Below are 23,249 nucleotides of genomic sequence, written 5' to 3'. Positions count from 1 at the left end.
AAAAGAACTTCTTCACATCATGCATAAACTTTTTCCTTTGGTGAAAAGATAAATCTGATGGAACCAGATCACTTGCCAAGTAGTTAGCAAAGTCTGTGAACCAAGGAATTAGATCATGAGAAACAGCCAATACATGTTTGTTTGGAAAAGCATCACTAATTTCAGCCCCATCTCCTAGCTTGAGCATAGCTTCCTCCTCTAATCTGCACAAATGATTGGCAACTTGATTTTCTGTCCCCTTTCTATCTTTCACCTCAAAATCAAACTCTTACAGCAATAACACCAATCTAATCAACCTCGGTTTTGCATCTTTTTTAGCCATCAGATACCTCAATGCAGAATGGTCAATATGCACTATGACCTTAGTACCAAGCAAGTAGGATCAAAATTTCTCAAATGCGAAAACCATAGCAAGGAGTTCTTGTTCAGTCACCGTATAGTTCTTTTGAGCCATATTCAGAGCTTTGCTTGCATAGTAAATAGGATGAAGAATCTTCTCTCGCCTCTGTCCCAATACCACACCAAGTGCTACTCCACTCGCATCACACATCACTTCAAAAGGTTGCCTCTAATCTGGTAAAATATTGATAGGTGCGGAAACTAGATTTTCTTTCAACTCTCCAACTGCTCTCGGACAAGCATTGCTTTCAACTCTCCAAACTAGCTTTGCTTTCAACTCTCCAAATGCTCTCGGACAAGCATCATCAAAATAAAACTTACACTCCTTTTCGAGCAGTTTGTACAATGGGTGTGCAATTTTGGAGAAATCCTTGATTAACCTTCTATAAAAGCCTACATGCCCAAAAAACTTCTAATACCTTTAACAGAGATAGGTAGTGGAAGCTTTTCTATCACCTCAACTTTAGCTCTATCAACCTTAATACTCTTCTCAGAAATTCGATGACCCAGCACTATCCCCTCTTTCACCATGAAGTGGCACTTTTTCCAATTGAGCACAAGATTGCACTCTTCACACCGTTTCAGTACCTCGGCCAAATGCATCAGACAACCATCAAACGAGTCACCTACCACAGAGAAATCATCCTTAAATACCTCAATAGTGTCCTCCACTATATCTGAAAATATCGACATCATGCAACGCTGAAAAGTCGCTGGACTATTACACAACCCAAATGGCATCCGTTTGAAGGCGAAAGTCCTATAAGAACAAGTGAAGGTGGTCTTTTCTTGGTCTTCCGAAGCAATGGATATTTGATTGTAGCCCGAATAACCATCAAGAAAGCAATGCCAACCCTTACCAGCAGGTCGATCCAGCATTTGATCCATGGACAACATAGGGAAGTGATTCATTTATGTCCAAGAATTCAGTTTCTGATAGTCCATGCATACTCTCCATCCAGTCACTGGACGCATCGGAACAAGCTTGTTCTTTTCATTAGGAACCACAGTAATCCCACCTTTCTTAGGAACACACTGAACAGGACAGACCCAACTACTATCTGTGATAGGGTATATGACTCCAGCATCCAACTATTTGATGATTTCCTTTTCTACAACCTCTTGCATAGGCGAATTTAGTCTCCTTTGGTGCTTGATACTAGGCTTGTGGTTCGGCATGAGTTAGATTTTATGAGAACAAATGCCAGGAGGAATACCAATAATGTCCGCAATAGTCCATCCAATAGTCCTCTTGAACCTCTTCAACACAAAAACCAATTCCTCAACTAGTACCTCATTCAAATCAACCGCAATGATGACCGGTAAAGTACCATATCTCCCTAAGAATACATACCTCAAATGAGATGGTAGAGCCTTGAGCTCCAATTTTGGAGCCTCTTCAACAGACGGTTTTGCGGGTAAAGAGGCGCGATTTTTCATATCTAGCTCCAATTTCTTTGGTTTGGAACGAAATTCAAACCTATCAAGTGCGGTGACTAATTCATCATAGTCTTCAATATCATCACCCTTAAAATTCATCATTACCGTTGTCAGTGCATCAACACCCAACCTCTCTTCAATAGACACATCAGAACCTCGCTCCACAATATGATTCACCACTGATACTTACTTGAGATCGCTTTCCTGCTTCATAGACCTACATATATTAAAATTTACCCCTTCACTATTCAATTGGAACTTCGTTTTCCCTCTCTCCATATCGACCAAGGCGCGTCCAGTAGCAAGGAATGGTCTCCCTAAGATGATGGGAACCTCAAAATCAACCTCACAACCAAGTATCACAAAATCCGCCAGAAAGATGAACGACTCCACTTTCACGAGGACATCTTGGAGAACACTAATGGGCTTCTTCACAGTTCTATAGGCCATGAGTAGTCACATCGCAATCGGTTTTAGATCCCCTAAACCCAATTTCTTGTAGATAGACGATCGCATCAGATTAATGTTAGCACCCAAATCACACAACGCCTTCGCAAAATACAACAATCCAATGGTACAAGGAATAGTGAAAGCACCAGGATCCTCTTTTTTCTGCACAAGTGACCTAGTAGCAATAGCACTGCAATGTTGCAACTTCTCATCATTTTCAAAACTAACAGCCCTCTTCTTAGTTATCAAATCTTTCATAATCTTCGCATACCCAGGCATTTGCTCCAAAGCCTCTATCAATGGAACATTGATGGAAAGCTGTTTCAACATATTAATAAACATGCGGTATTTTCCTTCTTCAGTCTTCTTTATCCACTTTTGTGGGAATGGAGGTAGAGGTCTAGGCATGGAAACAATTTTTTTGGTTATCCCGACTTCTTTCTCTGTAGCATTTTTGGACTCTCGAGTTCCTCTTCATCTCTTTCTACCACAATCTCAACTTCAGACAGCATAGGGGGATCAATGGTTTGTTTACCTCCTCAAGTCATGACTGCCGTACAATTCCCATCATTCTTTGGATTATGGATAGTGTTACTAGGAAATGTGTCAGGCTAACGTGGGTTCACAGTAGTTGACAACTAATTAAACTGAAGCTCAAGTTGTTTTATCGACACTGCATGAGCATCAACTTTTTGACCAATTCTAGACAAGTCATTTTTATCTCTTTCACATTCCCATCAGTCGAATCAAACCATTTCATCATCTTTTGCATCATCTCCTCAATCCGTGATATACTACCCCCAGCTTCCCTATTACCAGATTCCCGATTTGCAGGTGGAACATAAGGCCCAACTCTCTCATTTTTGTTGCCATAGTTGTCCGGTTGTAGTTGTTATCATGATTGTAGTTCCCATCCTGGACATAGTTACCCTCTCGATTGTAGTTACCATAATTCCGACCTTGGTTTCCTATCCCTTGGCGCCAATTATACGAGTTGGAACCTTGGGCGTTGGCTCGGAAACCCCCCATCTGATCATTCACCAAATAAGCATCATTTTTATAGTACCATTCCTCAACTGGTGGTGGTGGAGTTCAAGTTAAGTAGTTTACCGCATTCACCTTTTCTGCACCTCCGCTCACATGCCTCAACACCAACCCAAGTTATGTCCTCATCTGAGCCATCTCCTCACGAATGTCATCGGCAAATTGACTAGGTGCAGCTTGAACTGCAAAAGTGTTTCTTCCGATGTCTAACTTTCTAGTTCTCCATGCTTTATTATTTCGGGAAATCTTCTCCAATTTCTCAGCGATCTCCTCAAAAGTGCACTCACCATATGATCTTCGAGCAATAGAATCCAGTACAGCCTTGCTATTGTCATCCTGACCTCTATAAAATTACTCCTTCAGTGACTCATCATCAATGTAGTAATTCGGAACACTTCTTATAAATGCAATGAACTTATCCCATGAACTGCTCACACACTCTCCCGATAGTTCTACAAAAAAATTTAGTTTGTCCTTGTGATTCAGCTTCTTGGACAACAGAAAAAACATTGCCATGAACACCTTGTGCAATTGGTCCCATGTATGAATCGAGTTGTACGGAAGCTCAGAAAACCACACCGCAGCATCTTCGGTCAATGATAGAGGGAAGACTCTCAACCCTAAGACGTTCATATCTAACTCTGATCGTCCCACACAACTCTTGCAAACACTCCTCAACTTGGCCATGTGCCCATGTGGATCTTCTAAAGCCATACCATAAAACAACACCCTTGTTTTAAGCATCTACATCAGACTGCTAGTCAACATGAATGTGTGCCCTGGAGGTAGAGGTGGGAGAACAATAGGTCTTTCTAATTCAACGATGTTGAAGTCGACCCTGTAGTTATCACGCAACATTAGTTATGGTGGATTCTCCACCGTTAGTGCATCTCCGAGTAGATTACCACCACGATCCTAAGCATTATCATCATTCACTTGTTCTACATGCTCCTCTATGACTGGATTATTTTGGACCCCTTGATTATTCATCTTTCTCAAAGTTTTGCTCAACTCTGGATCGTATGGGGTCAATGATTCGCCTCGACTCCGTGTACTTTGCATACACTAGAGTGGAAACCTGAAGAAAACAAAAACAAAAGAAAACGTAAAATTAGGAAATAATTGACTAAAGTTCAATAACGTAGTTAAGCTTAATCTAAAAGCCTTATTCCCCGGCAGCGGCGCCAAAATTTGATACGCTCAAATTACACTTCCCTAAAGAAGTATAAGCGATCGTTATCAAGTAAAGAACCCAACTTGGAGGTTGGGGTCAATCCCAGGAGGAATATGGTTCAGACTTAAACTTAACTTACGATTATATTCGTTTAGTCAAACTATTTCCGAGACAAGTAAGTAAAGGGGGGGATTTGTGAAACAAATAACTAATTGTTGTTTAAGTAACAAGTGAGAACGATTCAAACTTCGAGTTATCAATAAGAGAAAGAAACTAGGGTGTCTGTGTTCCCCATAAGCTCATAACGTGGTAATCCTAATAACAGCAATCCTTTCCTAGTGTTTAACATGCAAATTTGGAAAGATACGAATCCCTAAGTGATTAGTCCTGCTAATAGGGAATTTTACTCCGCACCTTGGTCCGGCTACGTGTGTATAATTTACTATCCCTTACCTTTACCTCAGATTATACATCACATCAATGTATGGCTTAGTTTTCACCCTCGCACCAATTGACATTAGACTATTAGATAGTATCACACTAAATCTCTATTGATAATTCTTTTCTTATTAACTACCTCATTGGTTCGACAACTAGCAAAAGGAAAGTTCTAACGCGTGTACTGGTTAAAAAGACTTCTAAGTGAAAGAATTACCAATACATGTATCAACACTATTCAAGAATTACTTAGTTATTATTCATACGTTGTTAATCGCTCATGGTTCCCACAACCCTAGTTGTGGATTTAGCTACTAATGCTTGAAAGAACACAATTCATGATTTGATAATAAGAATTCATGAACCTACGTTTAGAGTAAAAGAAACCCGAAATCACGAATTGAATTCCAAAGAAAAAAATCTTATAAACCGAAATCCAGAAATCAAATTGCCAAAGTTTGGAAGTTAAATCCCAAGAAAATATCAAGAACTAAAAGTAAACAATAATGTCTAACCCCCAAAAATGAGGTTTACATACCCTATTTATAGAAAAACATGTCCTAAACAAAAAGGAAACAAAATAAGGAAATAAACTTCTGGGACGCGGCTTTGATCGACAACTAGACCTACAGACCGCGGGTCGACCTACGGTCCGTAGGTCATCTCCGTGGGTCAACACTTAGACTTTTTCTTCAAAAGCCTGGCACCATCATTCTCTGATCAGCATTAACAAACGTCCAGGACGGACCGTAGGTCGACCCGCGGTCTGTAGGCTTCCACACTAATGAATTTCATTAGGTACTAGAACTTTAACTCTCTAAACACCTTCTACGGATGTGCAGGACGGCCCGTAGGTCGACCTATGGTCCATGGATCTCTTCGTGGTTCCACACTTGGTCAGACTTCCCTGATGCTCCTATCTACGCCCACCCATCAATGGACCGTCGTAGTACTTATGGTCCGTAGGTCCCTTTGTAGGTGGCCACTTCTGCAGAATTTTCAGTTGTCATATCACTCAATCGCATCCAAGCCTATTTCCTGCAAACATGACACAAAAACATTATTTCAAATAAAAATGGCCCTAGACACTCACAACCCTTAAGTGAAATGTAACAAAAATACCGTAAACTCACGGTATATCAATCCAGGATTGGCGTAGGTTGTGTGTTGATGCAGCGAGGTAAGGTTATAACTTATGCTTCTAGACAACTTAAAGTACATGAGAAGAACTACCCGACTCATGAACTCGAACCTGCAGTTGTAGTATTTGCTCTAAAGATTTGGAGACATTACTTGTATGGTGTTCATGTTGATGTGTTCACATATCATAGGAGACTCCAGTATGTGTTCACCTAGAAAGAATTGAATCTTCGTCAGAGGAGATGTCTTGAATTCCTCAAGGACTATGATATGAATATGTGTTTTACCATCCTGGTAAGGCAGATGTAGTAGCTGATGCTTTTAGCAGATTATCTATGGGTAGTGTAGCACATGTTGAGGAATAAAAGAAGCAATTAGCAAAAGATGTTCACCAGCTTTCTCTCTTAGGAGTTGGTCTTACGAACATATTAGATGGTGGTGTAATAGTTCAGAATCTTCGTTGGTAGCGGAGGTTAAGGAAAAAAAAAGATAGTGATCCTGTATTACTTCAGTTAAAGGGTGCAGTTCATCAACAGAAAGTTGAGGTTTTCTCCCAAGGGGGAGATGGTGTACTTCGTTACCAGGGTCGCTTATGTGTTCCTAATGTGGGTGAGTTGAGACAACAAATCCTTACAAAAGCCCATAACTCCAGGTATTCCATTCATCCAGGTGCCACTAAGATGTACTGTGATCTACGGGAAGTCTTTTGGTGGGACGGCATGAAGAAGGACATAGCAGATTTTGTGGCGAAGTGTCGTAATTGTCAACAGGTTAAGGTAGAACATAAAAAACCAGGAGGTATGACTCAAGAGATTAACATCCCTATATGGAAGTGGGAAGTTATAGATATGGACTTCGTTACGGGTTTACCTCCTACTCGCAGACAGTATGACTTTATTTAGGTGATAGTAGACAGAGTCACTAAGTCCGCTCACTTCTTGGTTGTCAAGACTACAGATTCAGCGGAGGATTACGCTAAACTCTACATTAATGAGATAGCCAGGTTGCATGGGGTTCCCTTGTCTATCATCTCAGATAGAGGTCCTTAGTTTACCTCTCATTTCTGGGGATTGTTCCAGAAAGGTCTTGGTACTCAGGTAAATCTCAGTACAACATTTCATCCGCAGACGGATGGTCAAGTAGAGCGTACCATTCAGACCTTAGAGAACATATTGAGAGCTTGTGTGATCGATTTCAAGGTCAGTTGGGATGATCACCTACCTCTCATAGAGTTCGCCTATAATAATAGCTATCATTCCAGTATTCAGATGGCCCCTTATGAGGCATTATACGGGCATAGGTGCAGATCTCCAATTGCTTGGTTTGAATTAGGTGAAGCAACATTGATTGGGCCTGATTCGTTTCATGAGGCTATGGAAAAGGGTCAGCTCATCAGAGATAGACTTAAGATAGCTTAGAGTCGTCAAAAGTCATGTTCAGATGTGAGGAGAAGGGACTTAGAATTTGAGATCGATGATTGGGTTTTCCTAAAAGTGTCACCTATGAAAGGGTTAATGAGATTTGGCAAGAAAGGGAATCTCATTCCGAGATATGTAGGTCCTTACAGAATCCTGAAAAGGGTTGGAAATGTGGAATATGAGTTAGATTTGCCAGTAGAACTAGCAGCGGTTCATCCAGTCTTTCAGATTTCCTTATTGAAGAAGTGTACGGGTCATCCGGCATCTATAGTACCATTAGAGAGTGTAGCTATGAAGGATAATCTCACTTATGATGAAGTGATTCACATAGTCTCACTTATGATGAAGTGCCAGTTGAGATCCTTGACCATCAGGTTCATAGGTTGAGAAATAAAGAAGTCACTTCAGTGAAGGTTTTGTGCAGGAATCAGTCCGTAGAGGGAGCTACTTGGGAAGCAGAAGCAGCCATGAAAGCCCAGTATCCTCGCCTCTTTTCTTCCGATTTCATTTCATCTTGAGGTAATAGTTCCTCTCCGGTCTCTCAGTTTACTCTTGCGTAAATTCAATTATAATATTTTGTTCCTTCAGTAGTTCTTGCATTTCAGCACATTTGCATGTTCTTGGAACTCAGTTCAGTAAGATTTCAGTTTCCAGTACTTAGTGGTAAGGATTGCAGCTCCTTCCCTCCATACTCAGCTAGTTAGACTTCATTCGAGGACGAATGTTCCCAAGGGGGAGATATTGTAACACCTCAGAACTTAGCTCAGACAGACCAGCATAAAATTGGTGAACCACGGCAGGGTTCACAAACCGTGAAAGGAACCACGGTCTATCGACCTTCCTATGGCTCATTCCAACCCAGGAGTGGTGGACCAAGGGACCCTTCACGGACCATGGGCCACCTCACGAGCCATGGGAAGGCTCGTGGGAGCGAGACAGAACCACCCAAGCTCAGTCAGCAAACCACAGAGCCCTCCACGGGCCGTGTTCTTGATGACGAGCCGTGGTGAGGCTCGTTCAGTTGAACCAGTAGACCTCTAGCCCAAGTGAAGGACCACGGTGACCTTCACGGTCTGTGATCCTTCACATGGTCCGTGAAATGGAAGATGGAAGGGCCCTAGAACCACTAGTCACTGGCCAAGGACCACGATCCACTTGACAGGCCTTGGTCCCTTTGACGATCTGTCATAGGGCCCGTGGAAGCCCCCGTTAGTTTTAAGTTAGGGTCGTTTTGGTATTTTCCCCTATGCAATTGACACCTTAACTACGTCGTTTAAACCCTAAACTACACCGTTTTACTCAGTTTAAGCATAGTAACTTAGTCAGAACTTACCCAAAACGATTATTAGCCAGAAATTCACCAAGATTAGAATGAAAAGAAGAGAAAAGAGCGATAGCTTTCTCAAGAACACGCAACAGGTTTTCTTCAGTTCCAGCCTCGAATTGAAAGATTTCTCCGTGAATTTAGTCACCATGTATATGGGATTTCACTAGTCGGTTCCTTTCATCCACTAGGTCCCTAGAATTCAGTGAGATTATTGATTCACTATACCTTGCTTAGACCTAGGGTTTCTAAAACCTTAGATATTGGTTGTGATTTAGATGTTATATTATTCTGAATCACATTATCATATTTTCATGAAATCATTACTTAGTTCCTCGCATGAAACTCAGAACCCTAGTTGTGTAGATTCGTTTAGTTCATGAATTATATTAGCTTGGTCAGTTAAGCAGACAACATGCTCCAGTTTTCGAATGTTTCATTGTTAGTACATAGATGTGCATTCTTAGTTAGCATGTCAGAATATTGAGCTAATCTTGTATTTCAGTTAAGTTGTGTCATACACATTTCTTTTTGGGAGTAGTCTTAGCTCCGAGTGTGACTAGTGTTCAGTGTACCCTCATAGTCCTAGAAGTACGTGCCCCCGTAGGTTTATAAGTTCCCTCTGTGAGCATCATATTTAGTGACCATGCCAGTCATGTTTTTATACCCCTGACAATGTATATTGGGTCCTCTCGATGGGGAGTATACATCAAACTCTGCATTTAGCTCATGTGGTTTTATGTCGGTTAATAGTAGCTCCCACAGTCAAATTCTAGTGCATTTGGCCAGGTTTTCAGTTATTCATCGGTATTCAGTCTCACCATGTTTTGTTCATGATTAGTACTTGGTCATTATATTTAGCTCAATTTTCAGTTATATTTCAGTATCTATGTTTCTATTCAGATTATGTTATTTACTCAATAATGATTCTTCAGTTATACTCTATATCATGCATGTTCAGTACATTCCAAGTACTGACGCATATTGTGCGCTACATCCTTTCATGATGTAGGTTCAGATACTCAGCCTCTAGATCACCCATAGATCGGGTCATGATCCATATTCAGCAGCTTCAGTGATGAATCCTCATACTTCGAGGACAATAGGCATGTTTTCATATTCAGTCTTTTATTTCAGTTTCCAGTTTTGCTAGAGTTAGTTGGGGGCATGTCCCAGCAACTCTAGTCAGTAGAGGCTTTTCAGACATAGTATTAGATTCAGCTTTAGTTTTTGAGTGATTGTTCAGCATCACTAAACTTTTAGAAGTTTGTTTTATATAATCAGATCAGTATTGGGTATTCCCCGCCTCCCCCCATCTTTCAGTTAATTGTTTTAAGCTTCCGCATAGTATAACTTTATTCAGTTGTTTTAGTATGTTTATGATATGCCAGCAGCAGGGTTAGGTTGGGGTGACTCGTGATCCTAGGTCCCGTGTTTACGTCAAGGGGGTAGCCTCGAGGCGTGACAATACAATTGTACACTCCCGTGAAAATCTACCATACATTAAATAACTACCAGGCTCTGGAAGATTGAACCAATCTTTGGCTATTTGCACCCCAAAAAAATTAATGACTTGATAAAGTAGTCAATATTGAATGACATTCCAATATTTCATAATTTGCAGTAAGATGGACACTACAGGTTAATTAATACTAATTGAAAAATAAGAGTCGCGGTGTAAAGGCCAATTTCATTCCATAATAAACTTTCACATATTCCATTTCATCCTAGAAATCCGTCTTACCCCAATACAAAAACAAACATATATTAAAGATGTTGTACCGTTCTATACACGTACATGCAAAGGAGATGCACCAATTGTTATGTATGTACCAAGTCAAGAAATAGGTGCAATTAAAGGATGAAGAAAACTCACCAGATCTCAAAAATACAGCGGGAACCATGGACAAAGACCAAACAAACACAGTAGGCACGAAACAAAATGTTGGGTGGAAAGAAGGATTTGTGTGGACTCTTAGAAAGGATGAATCATAAATAAAAAACGTAATTTGTTTTGTAATAATATAATTGAGATTGCGGGACTGAAAATTGTGAACTTCCCTTATGAAGAATAGTCTTTTACTCAATACAAACTTGATGAATGCTCTTGTAAAGTTAGTGTTATCTTAATTGTAGATTGCTAATACAGTCTGCATTAGATGGAAAATGTTGATCTGCTAGATTATGATGATACGAGACAAAAAATTAATTTTCACATCCAAAATCTTATGAAACAATCAATGAAAAATCAAGAAGTAGAAGCGTGTATACCTAGAAAAATTATGCTTTGAAAAGAGGTAGAAATTGAGCGAGCAAAAAGTTACCTTGAAAGATTTCAATAGAAATACTAATATACATGCATAGCTCAAAGCTAGCATATTTGTTTCCCCTATCTTTCCCACCTGCTCACATGCATCGATAACAATAGATTAGATCAGGGGTAGGGCAATCCTTGCTCAAGGAATGCCAAGCGACGCTGCTTTAAGGATAAACATGTACTGCTTTCTATAAAACCACGTGTATCACTATTTTTTATGTCAAAAATGGAACATCCCAATTCATATTGACTCTCATCTTTGCTTTACTCTTCCTTCTCTGCAGCGCAATTTTCATGACAGCCATTTCTAGCTCTGCCACCTAATGAGATGCAATCAGATCTAATCAAAACTTGTGGAGGACATATGAACAACATAACCAAACAAATAAAGAAAGCTTACCCCAAAGGTATATTCATCCAAAATCAACCAAGAAAAACTTCCATAATAAGCCACGCAATGCTCCCAGTTTGATAAAAAGAGAGCTTGTTAGCTAAAAATTATGGCTACTCTTGTTGTACGTTGGAATTCTAAGAAATACATATCAAAATATGGGAAACAAGTGAAAATGTGAAAATGTGAAAATGTGAAAAGTGTTATATGACATACCTCAGTTTTTAAATTTTGCAATAAGTTGTAACAGATAATGTGTCTAGCACACTGTCACTCAAGTGTATGACATTTGTCGTTCTTAAGACCATTCTTTCTTTATTTAATGGAAGAGTCCACTGCCTCCTCATTAGCCTCAAACATGCCATCCACTGGAAATTTTTGCTTTACCTATAGAATATGCATTGAATAAAGGCCACCAGAAAGATAAAACAACAAACAAATATTGACATATGATGACATAATTAGACAAAACTTGAAATGGTATTATTTTAAAAAGCCTCACAATGCATCATTGCGGAGCGAAAATACAAAAAGAATTTGCACAAATAATACCACATGGAATAAAGCAATAATCTAAAACATAAGTTAAGATTATTATCATCATATCATATATATTATTATAAGTGGGAAGCTCCAAAGTGAAAAGTTGAATTACCATTTTTTCCCTTTACTAAATTAAAATTTGATTAAATATAAATATTTTAATTACATAATGGTAGAATTTGAAGTCCTTAAGCCCTTTAATAATTAAATTATCATTTTCTTAATAATGAGTACAGTGATGTTGCTTTTAATCGTAATCATAAATCTCATAATGGAAGAATTTGAAAAGTTATGATATGGAAAGTCATTCATCAGTTTAATGTAGAAATCAATATCAGAATTAAAATTTGAATTTAAAGGGTCATTTCCTAATGATATTTAAGAACCAACTTATAAATATGGAAGCTCACAATAGGAAATCGAATTAAGGAAATTGCACAATTCAACATGAGAAGATAAGAGAGTTAGAAGTTGCATGTGAGGATAACCAAAAAAATACTGAAAATTGGTAATCAAGAAGAAAAAATGGCAGCGGAAAAAAAAGTAAATTTAATACATGTGTAGTATTAAACATTGAACAGTCTTATGTTGATATGTTGATATATTGTCTCTAACAATAACAAAGTTTCCTTTTCAGGGCATGAGGACTTTCTTTGCAATATCCTCAACTTTTCGTTCTTGCTTTCTTTCTCCATTATAGAATTTTTTTTCCATGAAGCATTTAGAATTGTATGGGTGCTGGACTTGAAGTTTAGATATCAATTTAAGATATATATAGAAATTTTCTTATTGTGCATTTAAATGAGAACCATTAATCATTTTTGTTATTCGTTTTTGCACATACTAATATATCATATGTTTGGACCTAATAACATAAAAATGTAACTCATTATTTTAGTTACCAAACTAAATTTTGCAGGTTCATCAAATGTCTAATCATTTGACATACAATAGAGAAGTTATTTGAATAGATTGATTGTTCATCTATTTTAAATTATTATTTTTTTGAATAGCTTGTGATACTGATTAAAATGTGAATTTGACAGTAATTCATACCTTTCACAGGACTCACGTGCAAAGCACGTGTCCAGGACTAATTTTTAATAAATGTAAAACTATGTTCAGGTTTTTACCTTTGGAAACCCAAAATGAGATTAGGTAAAGCTACTTTCATTTTAAATTAATCAAGAGAGAGTCAAATAAAATTGCAATCTTTAGAAATTGCTAGTTTTTATGCTAAACCCCCACTGTATCTCTAAGAAATCAAGTCATCTATAGTTGGTTCAAGATTGCACACATTGAGCACCCAATGATTCAATGTGGTATTGGTAGAAATGGCTACCATTAAATGGTAATTCTTAATATTTTATATATGTGAGATTACAAAGTATGAATTGAGAATTATGATTAATAAATAGGATTTACAAAACTAATCTATTTATCTGAGTCATTAGAATATACTCAATGTATCATATATATATTGTCGTTCATAAATATATAGTAGTAAATGTTTATTTACCCGAAAGGAAATTTGCCTTTAGATACTAGTATTACTTAATTAATTCATGAGAATAGATATTTCATGCTTTCATTGGTCCGAAAGAGAGAAACGTCATATCTTTAATTCTCAGATATATTAACAGAAAGGACAATTGATATAAGAAGGTGTTATATGTCTTAGACAAAGGGAAGACACGAAATATGTCTTATGCTCATGAGATAATTATTAGAAGAGAATGAAAATGTGAATCAAGTTATTTTAATCTTGAGGGAGAAGGCACAAGTACCCCCGTAGACTATGACCGAAATTCCAAAGACACACCTTAACTAAACTAAGGTCTCATTACCCCATGTAACGGCCTGTTTCCGTCGTTATAGAAAAGCCAACGGGGGAAAATTTGGGACCGGAAAACTTTTTTGTAGTATTTGAATTTTTCCAACCTTATCCATATTTGGACGAAATTGGAGTCCTTGAGGTTTAGGGAAATATGGTAACAATCCGGTGAAGTAAGTATGATTTTGATTACATGAGTAGTTAGATAACTCGTTAAGGAATCCGTACGACTTTACAGAATTGAATTCGAGCGAGTAGAACTCCAGAATCGATCTTAGCATAAAGGGTATTTACTGAGCGTCGTGGGTTAGAGGTGTGTTGTGAAATGAGAATTTTGGAATTCTTGAATTAGCTCTCTATCTCGAGAATGCCGCCGTGGCGCTGGGTTTTGCTGCTGTGGCGGGGCCACTGTGGCGGGGTAGTGGCCGTTGTGGCGGGCTCGACGTGAATTAAAGTCATTAATAAACCCCTAAACGACCTTATTTGGCACTTTTTGATTTTTAGAGCTAAGGAACGAACCTCAGGTGACTCCTACTCATTTTTCACCATTCTTGAGGCTAAATGTAAGCTTTTCACTCCCCGAATCCATTTTTCCATTTGTAGAACGTAAAAGAATGGGTGAATATTGATGGGCGGGGAGGGTTTTGTTATAGATTCTATGGTGGAAACAACCCTAATTTGGATAATTCAGATCATGGGTTTGATCTAGGATTCATAGAATTGTTAGTAATCCGGGTAATTAATGAGTTTCTTAGGGTTTCAAACTTGTTTCGAGGTAGGTGATGGTTGTAATTCTATACACTACAACAAATTCGATTATTAGTGACAAATAATTTTGTCACTAAAAACTCTTATTTCGTCACAAAAGGACATTTGTGACGAGAAATAATTTGTCCATAATTTGTCCCTAAAGCATGGGTCACTAAATGTATACAAATACGATTTAGTGTTTCGTCACTAAATAGAGTTGCATTAACTACGAAAATTCTTTTTGTCCCCAAATGGATACCATTGATGACAAACTTATTCGTCATAAAAATTATAAAATTTTGTAGGTAATAGTATATTTTCGTCACTAAAGAGGTTATTAAGGCTAACGAAATTGATGTGTCACTAATTATTTAGTTCGATCAGTGATGACTTCATTTGTCTTTAATGTCATATGTATTTCGTAGTTGAACAAACATTATTTCGTCACTAAAAATTAGCTTTTACATACAAATTCTTTTTTTGTCACTAAATGTATAAATTAATGACAACTTTCCTTTTTATAATTTTGTAGCCAAAACAATCTTTTCGTCACTAAAAATATTTCATTTATTCGACAAAATACAATTTTCACTACAAGATGTCATAATTAGCGAGAATTACACTTGCCATATACTACAAAGTTAATTTGTAGGTAATAAGTAGCAATTTTAAGCATAAAATTATTTTTGTCACTAAATATCATATTTTTAAGACGAAATTGTGAGTGTCTTAAAAAATATAATATAATCATCACAAAAAATTAAGCTTTTAACAATATAACGTAGTCATCACTAAAATTTAAGCTTTTAAAGATCAAATATTGTCACTAATCACAAGCATCCGAAAGAACCAAACCAAAGGATAACTATTCTGAAGGGGTTTTCCCTCAACTTTATTTCAACAGCCTTTATAGTATCATTCAAATCAGTGTAACATCATAAAAAATGTAGAATATATTTTGTCAAAAAAATTACAATCAGTCACTTAGCCTCAAATCTGCCTGAATTGCAGGAAATAATTGTCCAAAGATGCAGTAGTTTTTCTCAAAATGCAGGCAGCAAGAAACAACCTCAAAATGCAGCAGCTCATGGCAAAAATGCAGCTGTAAATGGCCAAAAATGCAGTGACAAATGTCCCAAAATTCAACAACAAAACGACCTCAAATAGTGGCAACAAATAGTCCCAAAACATAGCAGAAATTAGCCAAAGATTGCAGCAACAAATATTCTCAAAATATAGCAGATTAATGCCTCAAATGCAATAACTATTTGCAGTAAAATACAGTAGTTGCAAGCAATACATGGCAACTGTCCATTGGTAACTCAAGAGTCCAGCAACTCAGAAGATACAAGCTCACGTGATGCTTGAGAATTTCCTCATGTTATGAAAAAAAAAAGTTGAGCAATAAGAGTCTAGAAACAATTAGCTTTTAACAACATGAGAATAAATGACAGTATAAAGTATTTTCCTTGTTGAAAGATTATCATAACTTAGGTGAGGTTCCGGATTAAAATTTTGAGTATCTTTAATAGAAAATGAACTTACAAAGCTGATTACAAAAAATAATACCAACATCAAACTTAACAGATATATGTAACACGGAGCTGAATTTCAAATGTCACACAAGCTCAGAAGTTCTCCAGAAATTAGGCATAGTAGGACCAAATAGCTAAAGATAACAAGCCAGACAGAGCATTTGAAAAACATTTCATACATCTGAAAATAAGATAAAAACTCAGTAAGGAACAAAACAAATCAAAACAGAACAAATCAGAACATAACTTTTACAAACATAGGACACCCTTTTAATGTGGAAACTAGCAGTAATCACGGAAAAAAAGACGAATTCTTATTTCCATTTTGGCACCCATTTGTTGTGAAGGAATAAAACCTATATAACTGCCTTTTCATGCTCTTTTGTTTATAAAATGAAATAAAAATGACATGGCGACCAGGACACAAAAATAAATCAGAATCTAGACGAGTAACAAAGGCATGTCTTGCCACCAAATGATATTAAACAATCGGCAGTTAAAATTAGTCAAATGTTCTCTATTAGAAGCTATTCTATAAACCAACATGCACCATATACTTGCAAGTTTTTTTTTATACAGCTTACAATTTCAGGTTGTGTTTATCTGAATGCTAATGGTATCAAGTACTTATTGCTAAAAAAATATTCACAATAATTTCAGCGCTAAAATACCATTAGCGTTTTTTTTTATATAGCTTACAATTTCAGCACGAGCACCTACAAATGCTTTTGACTCCATGAAACGATTACATTTCATTTATGATTGATTGACCTTGTTTACATGGCATCATTTATACAAATAAAATACATATTAAAGTAAATTAAATAATAATAAAATAAATGAAGTGTATTTATTTGAATATAGATCACCATATGATCTGGACTCGACTACAAGTCACAAAGTTTATAGGTATGATAAAATAGAAGCACTAAATGATCAAGTACAAAAGAGTATAAAGACTGCAGTTTGCTTCCAAGCTCTTGTGATATACCAAGGGTAAGAGCGATTTTCCTTGTACCAGTCCGACAAACATGCAGTAAAGCCTGACCAACAATCTCAATCTTTTTTCTTACGTATACACATCAACCATAAGCTCTGTAGATTCTCTGGTTGCTGCATGACCAACAAACCCAGCTGACACTGGTAGTGATCTATCATATATAATATAACACTACATAGTCACAATTCTTCCATCTCTGTTGACTAACTTTCCTCTGATAATTGCTTAGTTACTCCACCCTTGGTCACTTTGGTTTACACTATTATCAAAAAGTGAAAGAACTATGATCCACCTAGATTTTATATTGGTGTATTCATTGAGAATCAATGTTCATAAAGAAATCTATCGACGTAACACTAATAAAATAAAGTAATGACGATGACAACAATTAGGTTGACTTCTCTTTACTTGATATGTTTTACAGAACTTTATTTTCGTGAAATTGTATAAATAAATTAGTAAATTATTTAAAGTAATTGCAACCAACGTCGAAATATAAAAGTCTGTTTTGAAAGAAGTTGAATGTTTCATGATAGCTAGTTATATTATTTTACTCTTTAAAACAATAACAATATTTAGCTACACAAGTTGTTTGATAATCTTTTTCAAATGGTTTTTTATATTTAGGGGTTAGAATGTACGGATCTTACCACTACCTCCTCGAGGTAGAGAGATTGTTTTCACATTTCAAAAATGATAAATATACTTTATCCTCATTGGCATTGATATCTTATAAGTAAACAAAGAAATAATAATAGATAAATTCTAGCACAAGAAAGATCAGATGCTTAAAACATTCATAAAATTGGGTTATATTTCAGAACCTCCCTCTCTCCTCCCAAAAGCAGAAACTTCTACTGCATAAAAGTTAAAAATTTCACCATCCATAGCATTCTCAAGTTCAAAACAAAACAAGAAAATTTCTAGAACTAATCACCAACTTGGTTGTTTTGGTTCTCAATCATTTGTGAACCACAACAAATATATTAAGAAAATGTGTTAAAAATATAAAATACTTTGAGGTAATTGCAATTAATAACCAAAAAACAACCAGGGCAGAAAGAAAATTACTTGAGAGAGACGCCGCAGAGGTTAGAAGAGAAAGAGATTGATATGGGTTGAGTGAATCACAACGAAGCCCAGGAATAGTGGGTTCCTGTGGATCTTGAATCATTTCCCGATGACATTGTAGAGAGGACGAAGAAGACACGGTAATAGCAGCCATTTAATTTGGTGAGATCTGAAAAAGTAGGCACATACAAGATAGAGAATCAATCCCTGCAACCTACCATACATGAATATTTTCATCCCAAATAAAATCTTTACCTTGCAAGCCCTTTAATTTCTGAGAGGGCAAATCAACCAGTCAAAGAACTCAGTTCAATCCAGCAGTTAAAACGTTGAATGAAAAACCCTAGAGAAAACTAAAAGAGGGGAAATTGTTGAAGAAACATGAGTTAATTGAGGGCGAAGGTGACAAAAAAGTCTTAAAATTAAAATTGGTGACAAAAAAAAATTGACCAAGTCAAACTTCTTCTTAATTAGTGATTAAGATAATTAGGAATTAAAGTGTAATATTTAAAACTTCTAAACTTTTAAAAATATTCAAATAAACCCATTTCAATTGTCTTTCTTTTTCTTTCTTGCAACAGCAGCTTGAAGCCCATTTCCAATTGTATTTCTTTTCTTCCTTGCAACAGCTTGTAGTAGAGAGAGACGACATTGTTGCGAAAATATTGTTGGTGACTTCCAATACCTTCGTCTTGGTCTTCTTCGACATAGTCGTCTTCTACCTCAAGGTAACACTCTTTTCTTTTCTTTCATTGTTAGGGTTTTGAGATGGTAAAGATTGAAATTTCATTGGGTTTTATTAGGCCTTCTTTGTTTTTAGCATATGGAAGTTTGTGGGTTTAACGATTTTGCTTGGTAGGGTTTTCTTGGGGAAAAAAATGTGGGTCTTTTACACAAGATTTGTGTGCTTTCATTGATCCTTCTATTGTTTTTTTTTTGTTATCTATGTGGGATTGTTCTTATCTTCTTCTATGTGGTGATTGATGGCTCTTTAATGTTTGCATTTTAATGTTTTGCCCTGTTTTAGGTTCTTGTTTCCTGTAGGAAAAAAAGAATTTGGTTGCTTTTGAGGTAAATGTTTGAGACATTAGAGGTGTCTTTCTTGGACCTTTAATTGTTGCTCATCTTATGGAGAATGTTGTTCTTAGAGATCATTTATTTTTATTAGTCTTAAGTTAGTTTGATCATTGGTAGTTAAGCACTGCTATTAGTTGTTATCTTCCAATATTATTATGTTCGTTAACTCTTGGGGGGGTGGGGTGTTTCACAGAATGTATTATAGTTACTAGTAACATATTCATTTTTTTCAAGCCTATGGTTTTGTTCATGATTTAAGAGGAGAAGTGTAGTATGGTTTTGTCACTTCCTGATGTTGTTGTTACCTTATTTTATTGTATGCTTTGTATACAACAACAATAATTATTATACCTCAATCCCAAACAAGATGGCATATAGATGATTTGCATATATACTTCAAATAACATACATGCATCCAGCCAAATTTTGATGATATATTTATAATTGTTTACCCTATTTCTTTATGTGGTTTTGAAACTAACTTTCAAAATTATCTAAATGATAATGAATTGTCTTTTTTTATTATTACATTTTGATTTTATTGTTTTTATATATAGATTGTGCATCCATGACGCCAAGTTTTTATACAACTCCTACTAAAACGTATGAAAGGCGAATCAGAACACAAAGACAAAGAGAAGAACTAGAAAACACAAATTTGAAAAAATCTATAGAAGAAGAAGGAGAACATGAAATAGATGTTTCTTCTACAAATGTAGAAAGAGATGATAGAGCAGTTGAGGAGGAACAAAATGATATAGCCATTCCAGAAAAGGAGACATCTCCTATTGTTGAATTATCTCCGCTCAGTCCTTCACCCGATAACTTCATTGTGAAGTCGATTAGGTATGCAAATTACAATTTGGAGTCAATGATTGATAGGTATCCAAACTTAAGAGGTTCTTTAACTGTTAAGTCGGAGTTACGTAAGTTTTCTAAATTTAGAACGATTTTAGAAGAACAAAAATTGGTAAAGTTCTTTCGATCTTCTATTTTCGGAAATTACTTACAACTTGAAGGTACTCGTATAAGATTTCAAATGAGTTTAGTCTATCAACTTCTTCGACGTCAAATTTATAGCCATCGAAAAGAAGAAATTTGGATAAATTATAGTGGCATGCCCATTTGTTTTGGAATGAAGGAGTTTGCTATCATCACCGGCTTAAATTGCCATAATGAAGATGTGTATGATGTTGAAAATATGTCAACTAAGACAAAAATGAGACGAAAAGAAATTCTTGAGGTTGTGGGAAGGAGTTGCAAGAGAAATGAGTTGATTGAACATCTCCAAACCAAAAATCTTAGTAAAGATGTAAAAAAATCAGTGTTTACTTTATTAAAGTTCATAGCTTTCTTTGTGGAAAAGATGTGAATACAAATATTCCAAAAAAGTGGATTTTGCTCTCGATCGATAGAAAAGCATTTTCTGCTTATCCATGGGGTCGTATTAGCTATGATATTACAATTAAGCATCTATTGAAAGCGGTGAAGACTATTGATGGGAAGACTACCAATCTTTATGGCTTTCCATGGGCCTTTATGGTAAATTTTATTATAGTTTAGTTCATATATATATTTATTTCATTATTTTTTGGTGCTTCCAATATTTTGATCTCCTTTTGTGATTATTTTATGTAGTGTTGGGCATTTGAGGTTGTTCCTTTCCTCCAAAAGAAATATAAGGTGTTTTCGAAACAAGTGTCTTCACCGAGGATTTTTCGATGGCTTTTGGCGACTAATAACGAATTAGTTGACATTAATGAGTTGTTTGATCCCCCTCAAGACTCGGTAGGCATTATTCTTTAAACATTTTTAGTTAAAGTGAAATTGTTGTTGCTTTTCTGATTTTGTTGTAGCCTTTTCAACAAGTGTTTTCTTTGTTTAATTAGTTGATGTCAATTGTTGAAGTTATTACAACAATTGCTGGAACAATTAGAACAACTAGTATATAATAATCTTAAAATGCAACAATTGCTTTATCACATTTTAATTATTATTATTTTTACATGTAGATTGTGCATCCATGGATAATTCCTACATCTAGTGAAATGGAAATGGAATTTTTCACTAAGTTTGTGCCTAAGAAATTAACCAAGGATGATAAGATTGAAAAGCTTGAGATAGATTTGAATGGTGTTGTGGCTATAAAAAGAGACATCATAATTGATGAGCATAATCTTGATGTAGGAGGTGGAGGAGCATCTTCTCCAATTTTTGAGAGAGTTTTTAGTGGTGTTGGTGATGGAGGAGGAGGAGAATTTACTCCAAATGTTGATAGATGTACTGATGGTGTTGATTTCGAAAGAGGAGGAGACTTCGGTGATATTAGTGGTGGTTTTGGAGTAGGAACATCTTCTCCGATCGATGAGAATGTTCCTTGTCTTCAAGAAACTCCATCCACTAAGGAGACGATAGATTTATTGAATGTCAGGGTAGAGTCTTTAGAGAAAACTATCGTCACCATGAATGCTAAGATTGAGTCTTTAGAGAAAGCTATCGTCACCATGAAGTCTAAGAGAGGTATTAGGCCATCATCAAAGATTTCTCATCCATATACTCCCGACTATGTTAAAAGAACAAAGAGACAAATTTCGGAGGCATAGTCAAGTGCTAGAAAAAAGAAAAAGGGAAAAGTGAATGAGACCATTATCGAAAAAGAATTGGTGTCCGGAGATAGTAAAGGTAAAATTATATTCTAATCATCTTTCTAAGATTTGCCTTGTGTTATATATATTTCATTTTTACATGTGAAATTCATTTTTTTAATATTACAGATGAAGGGGCTGATATTGCAGATGAAGGGGCTGATTCGAATTCAAAAAGGAGTTGAAAGAGTGATGAAAGAAGAAGAAGAAGAAGAAGAAGAAGAAGAAGAAGAAGAAGAAGAAGAAGAAGAAGAAGAAGAAGAAGAAGAAGAAGAAGAAGAAGAAGAAGAAGAAGAAGAAGAAGAAGAAGAAGAAGAAGAAGAAGAAGAAGAAGAAGAAGAAGAAGAAGAAGAAGAAGAAGAAGAAGAAGAAGAAGAAGAAGAAGAAGAAGAAGAAGAAGAAGAAGAAGAAGAAGAAGAAGAAGAAGAAGAAGAAGAAGAAGAAGAAGAAGAAGAAGAAGAAGAAGAAGAAGAAGAAGAAGAAGAAGAAGAAGAAGAAGAAGAAGAAGAAGAAGAAGAAGAAGAAGAAGAAGAAGAAGAAGAAGAAGAAGAAGAAGAAGAAGAAGAAGAAGAAGAAGAAGAAGAAGAAGAAGAAGAAGAAGAAGAAGAAGAAGAAGAAGAAGAAGAAGAAGAAGAAGAAGAAGAAGAAGAAGAAGAAGAAGAAGAAGAAGAAGAAGAAGAAGAAGAAGAAGAAGAAGAAGAAGAAGAAGAAGAAGAAGAAGAAGAAGAAGAAGAAGAAGAAGAAGAAGAAGAAGAAGAAGAAGAAGAAGAAGAAGAAGAAGAAGAAGAAGAAGAAGAAGAAGAAGAAGAAGAAGAAGAAGAAGAAGAAGAAGAAGAAGAAGAAGAAGAAGAAGAAGAAGAAGAAGAAGAAGAAGAAGAAGAAGAAGAAGAAGAAGAAGAAGAAGAAGAAGAAGAAGAAGAAGAAGAAGAAGAAGAAGAAGAAGAAGAAGAAGAAGAAGAAGAAGAAGAAGAAGAAGAAGAAGAAGAAGAAGAAGAAGAAGAAGAAGAAGAAGAAGAAGAAGAAGAAGAAGAAGAAGAAGAAGAAGAAGAAGAAGAAGAAGAAGAAGAAGAAGAAGAAGAAGAAGAAGAAGAAGAAGAAGAAGAAGAAGAAGAAGAAGAAGAAGAAGAAGAAGAAGAAGAAGAAGAAGAAGAAGAAGAAGAAGAAGAAGAAGAAGAAGAAGAAGAAGAAGAAGAAGAAGAAGAAGAAGAAGAAGAAGAAGAAGAAGAAGAAGAAGAAGAAGAAGAAGAAGAAGAAGAAGA

The 23,249-nt window shown here is 36.1% G+C and overlaps 1 protein-coding gene across 1 annotated transcript; it reads left to right on the top strand.

Annotated features, from left to right (window-relative positions):
- The first annotated feature begins 19,913 nt into the window (after positions 1 to 19,913).
- LOC107059544 (uncharacterized) lies at positions 19,914 to 22,159 on the top strand. The gene is made up of 5 exons (XM_015306123.1): positions 19,914 to 20,271; positions 20,712 to 20,887; positions 20,984 to 21,133; positions 21,358 to 22,027; positions 22,120 to 22,159. The coding sequence occupies exons 1-4, from the start codon at positions 19,914 to 19,916 to the stop codon at positions 21,946 to 21,948; spliced, it is 1,275 nt and encodes a 424-aa protein (XP_015161609.1). The 3' UTR covers positions 21,949 to 22,027; positions 22,120 to 22,159.
- Positions 22,160 to 23,249: the final 1,090 nt, after the last annotated feature.

This window comes from Solanum tuberosum, unplaced genomic scaffold, assembly GCF_000226075.1.
Source record: "Solanum tuberosum cultivar DM 1-3 516 R44 unplaced genomic scaffold, SolTub_3.0 scf00025, whole genome shotgun sequence".
Lineage (NCBI taxonomy): Eukaryota > Viridiplantae > Streptophyta > Magnoliopsida > Solanales > Solanaceae > Solanum > Solanum tuberosum.
This window is presented reverse-complemented; position numbering and strand designations above follow the sequence as displayed.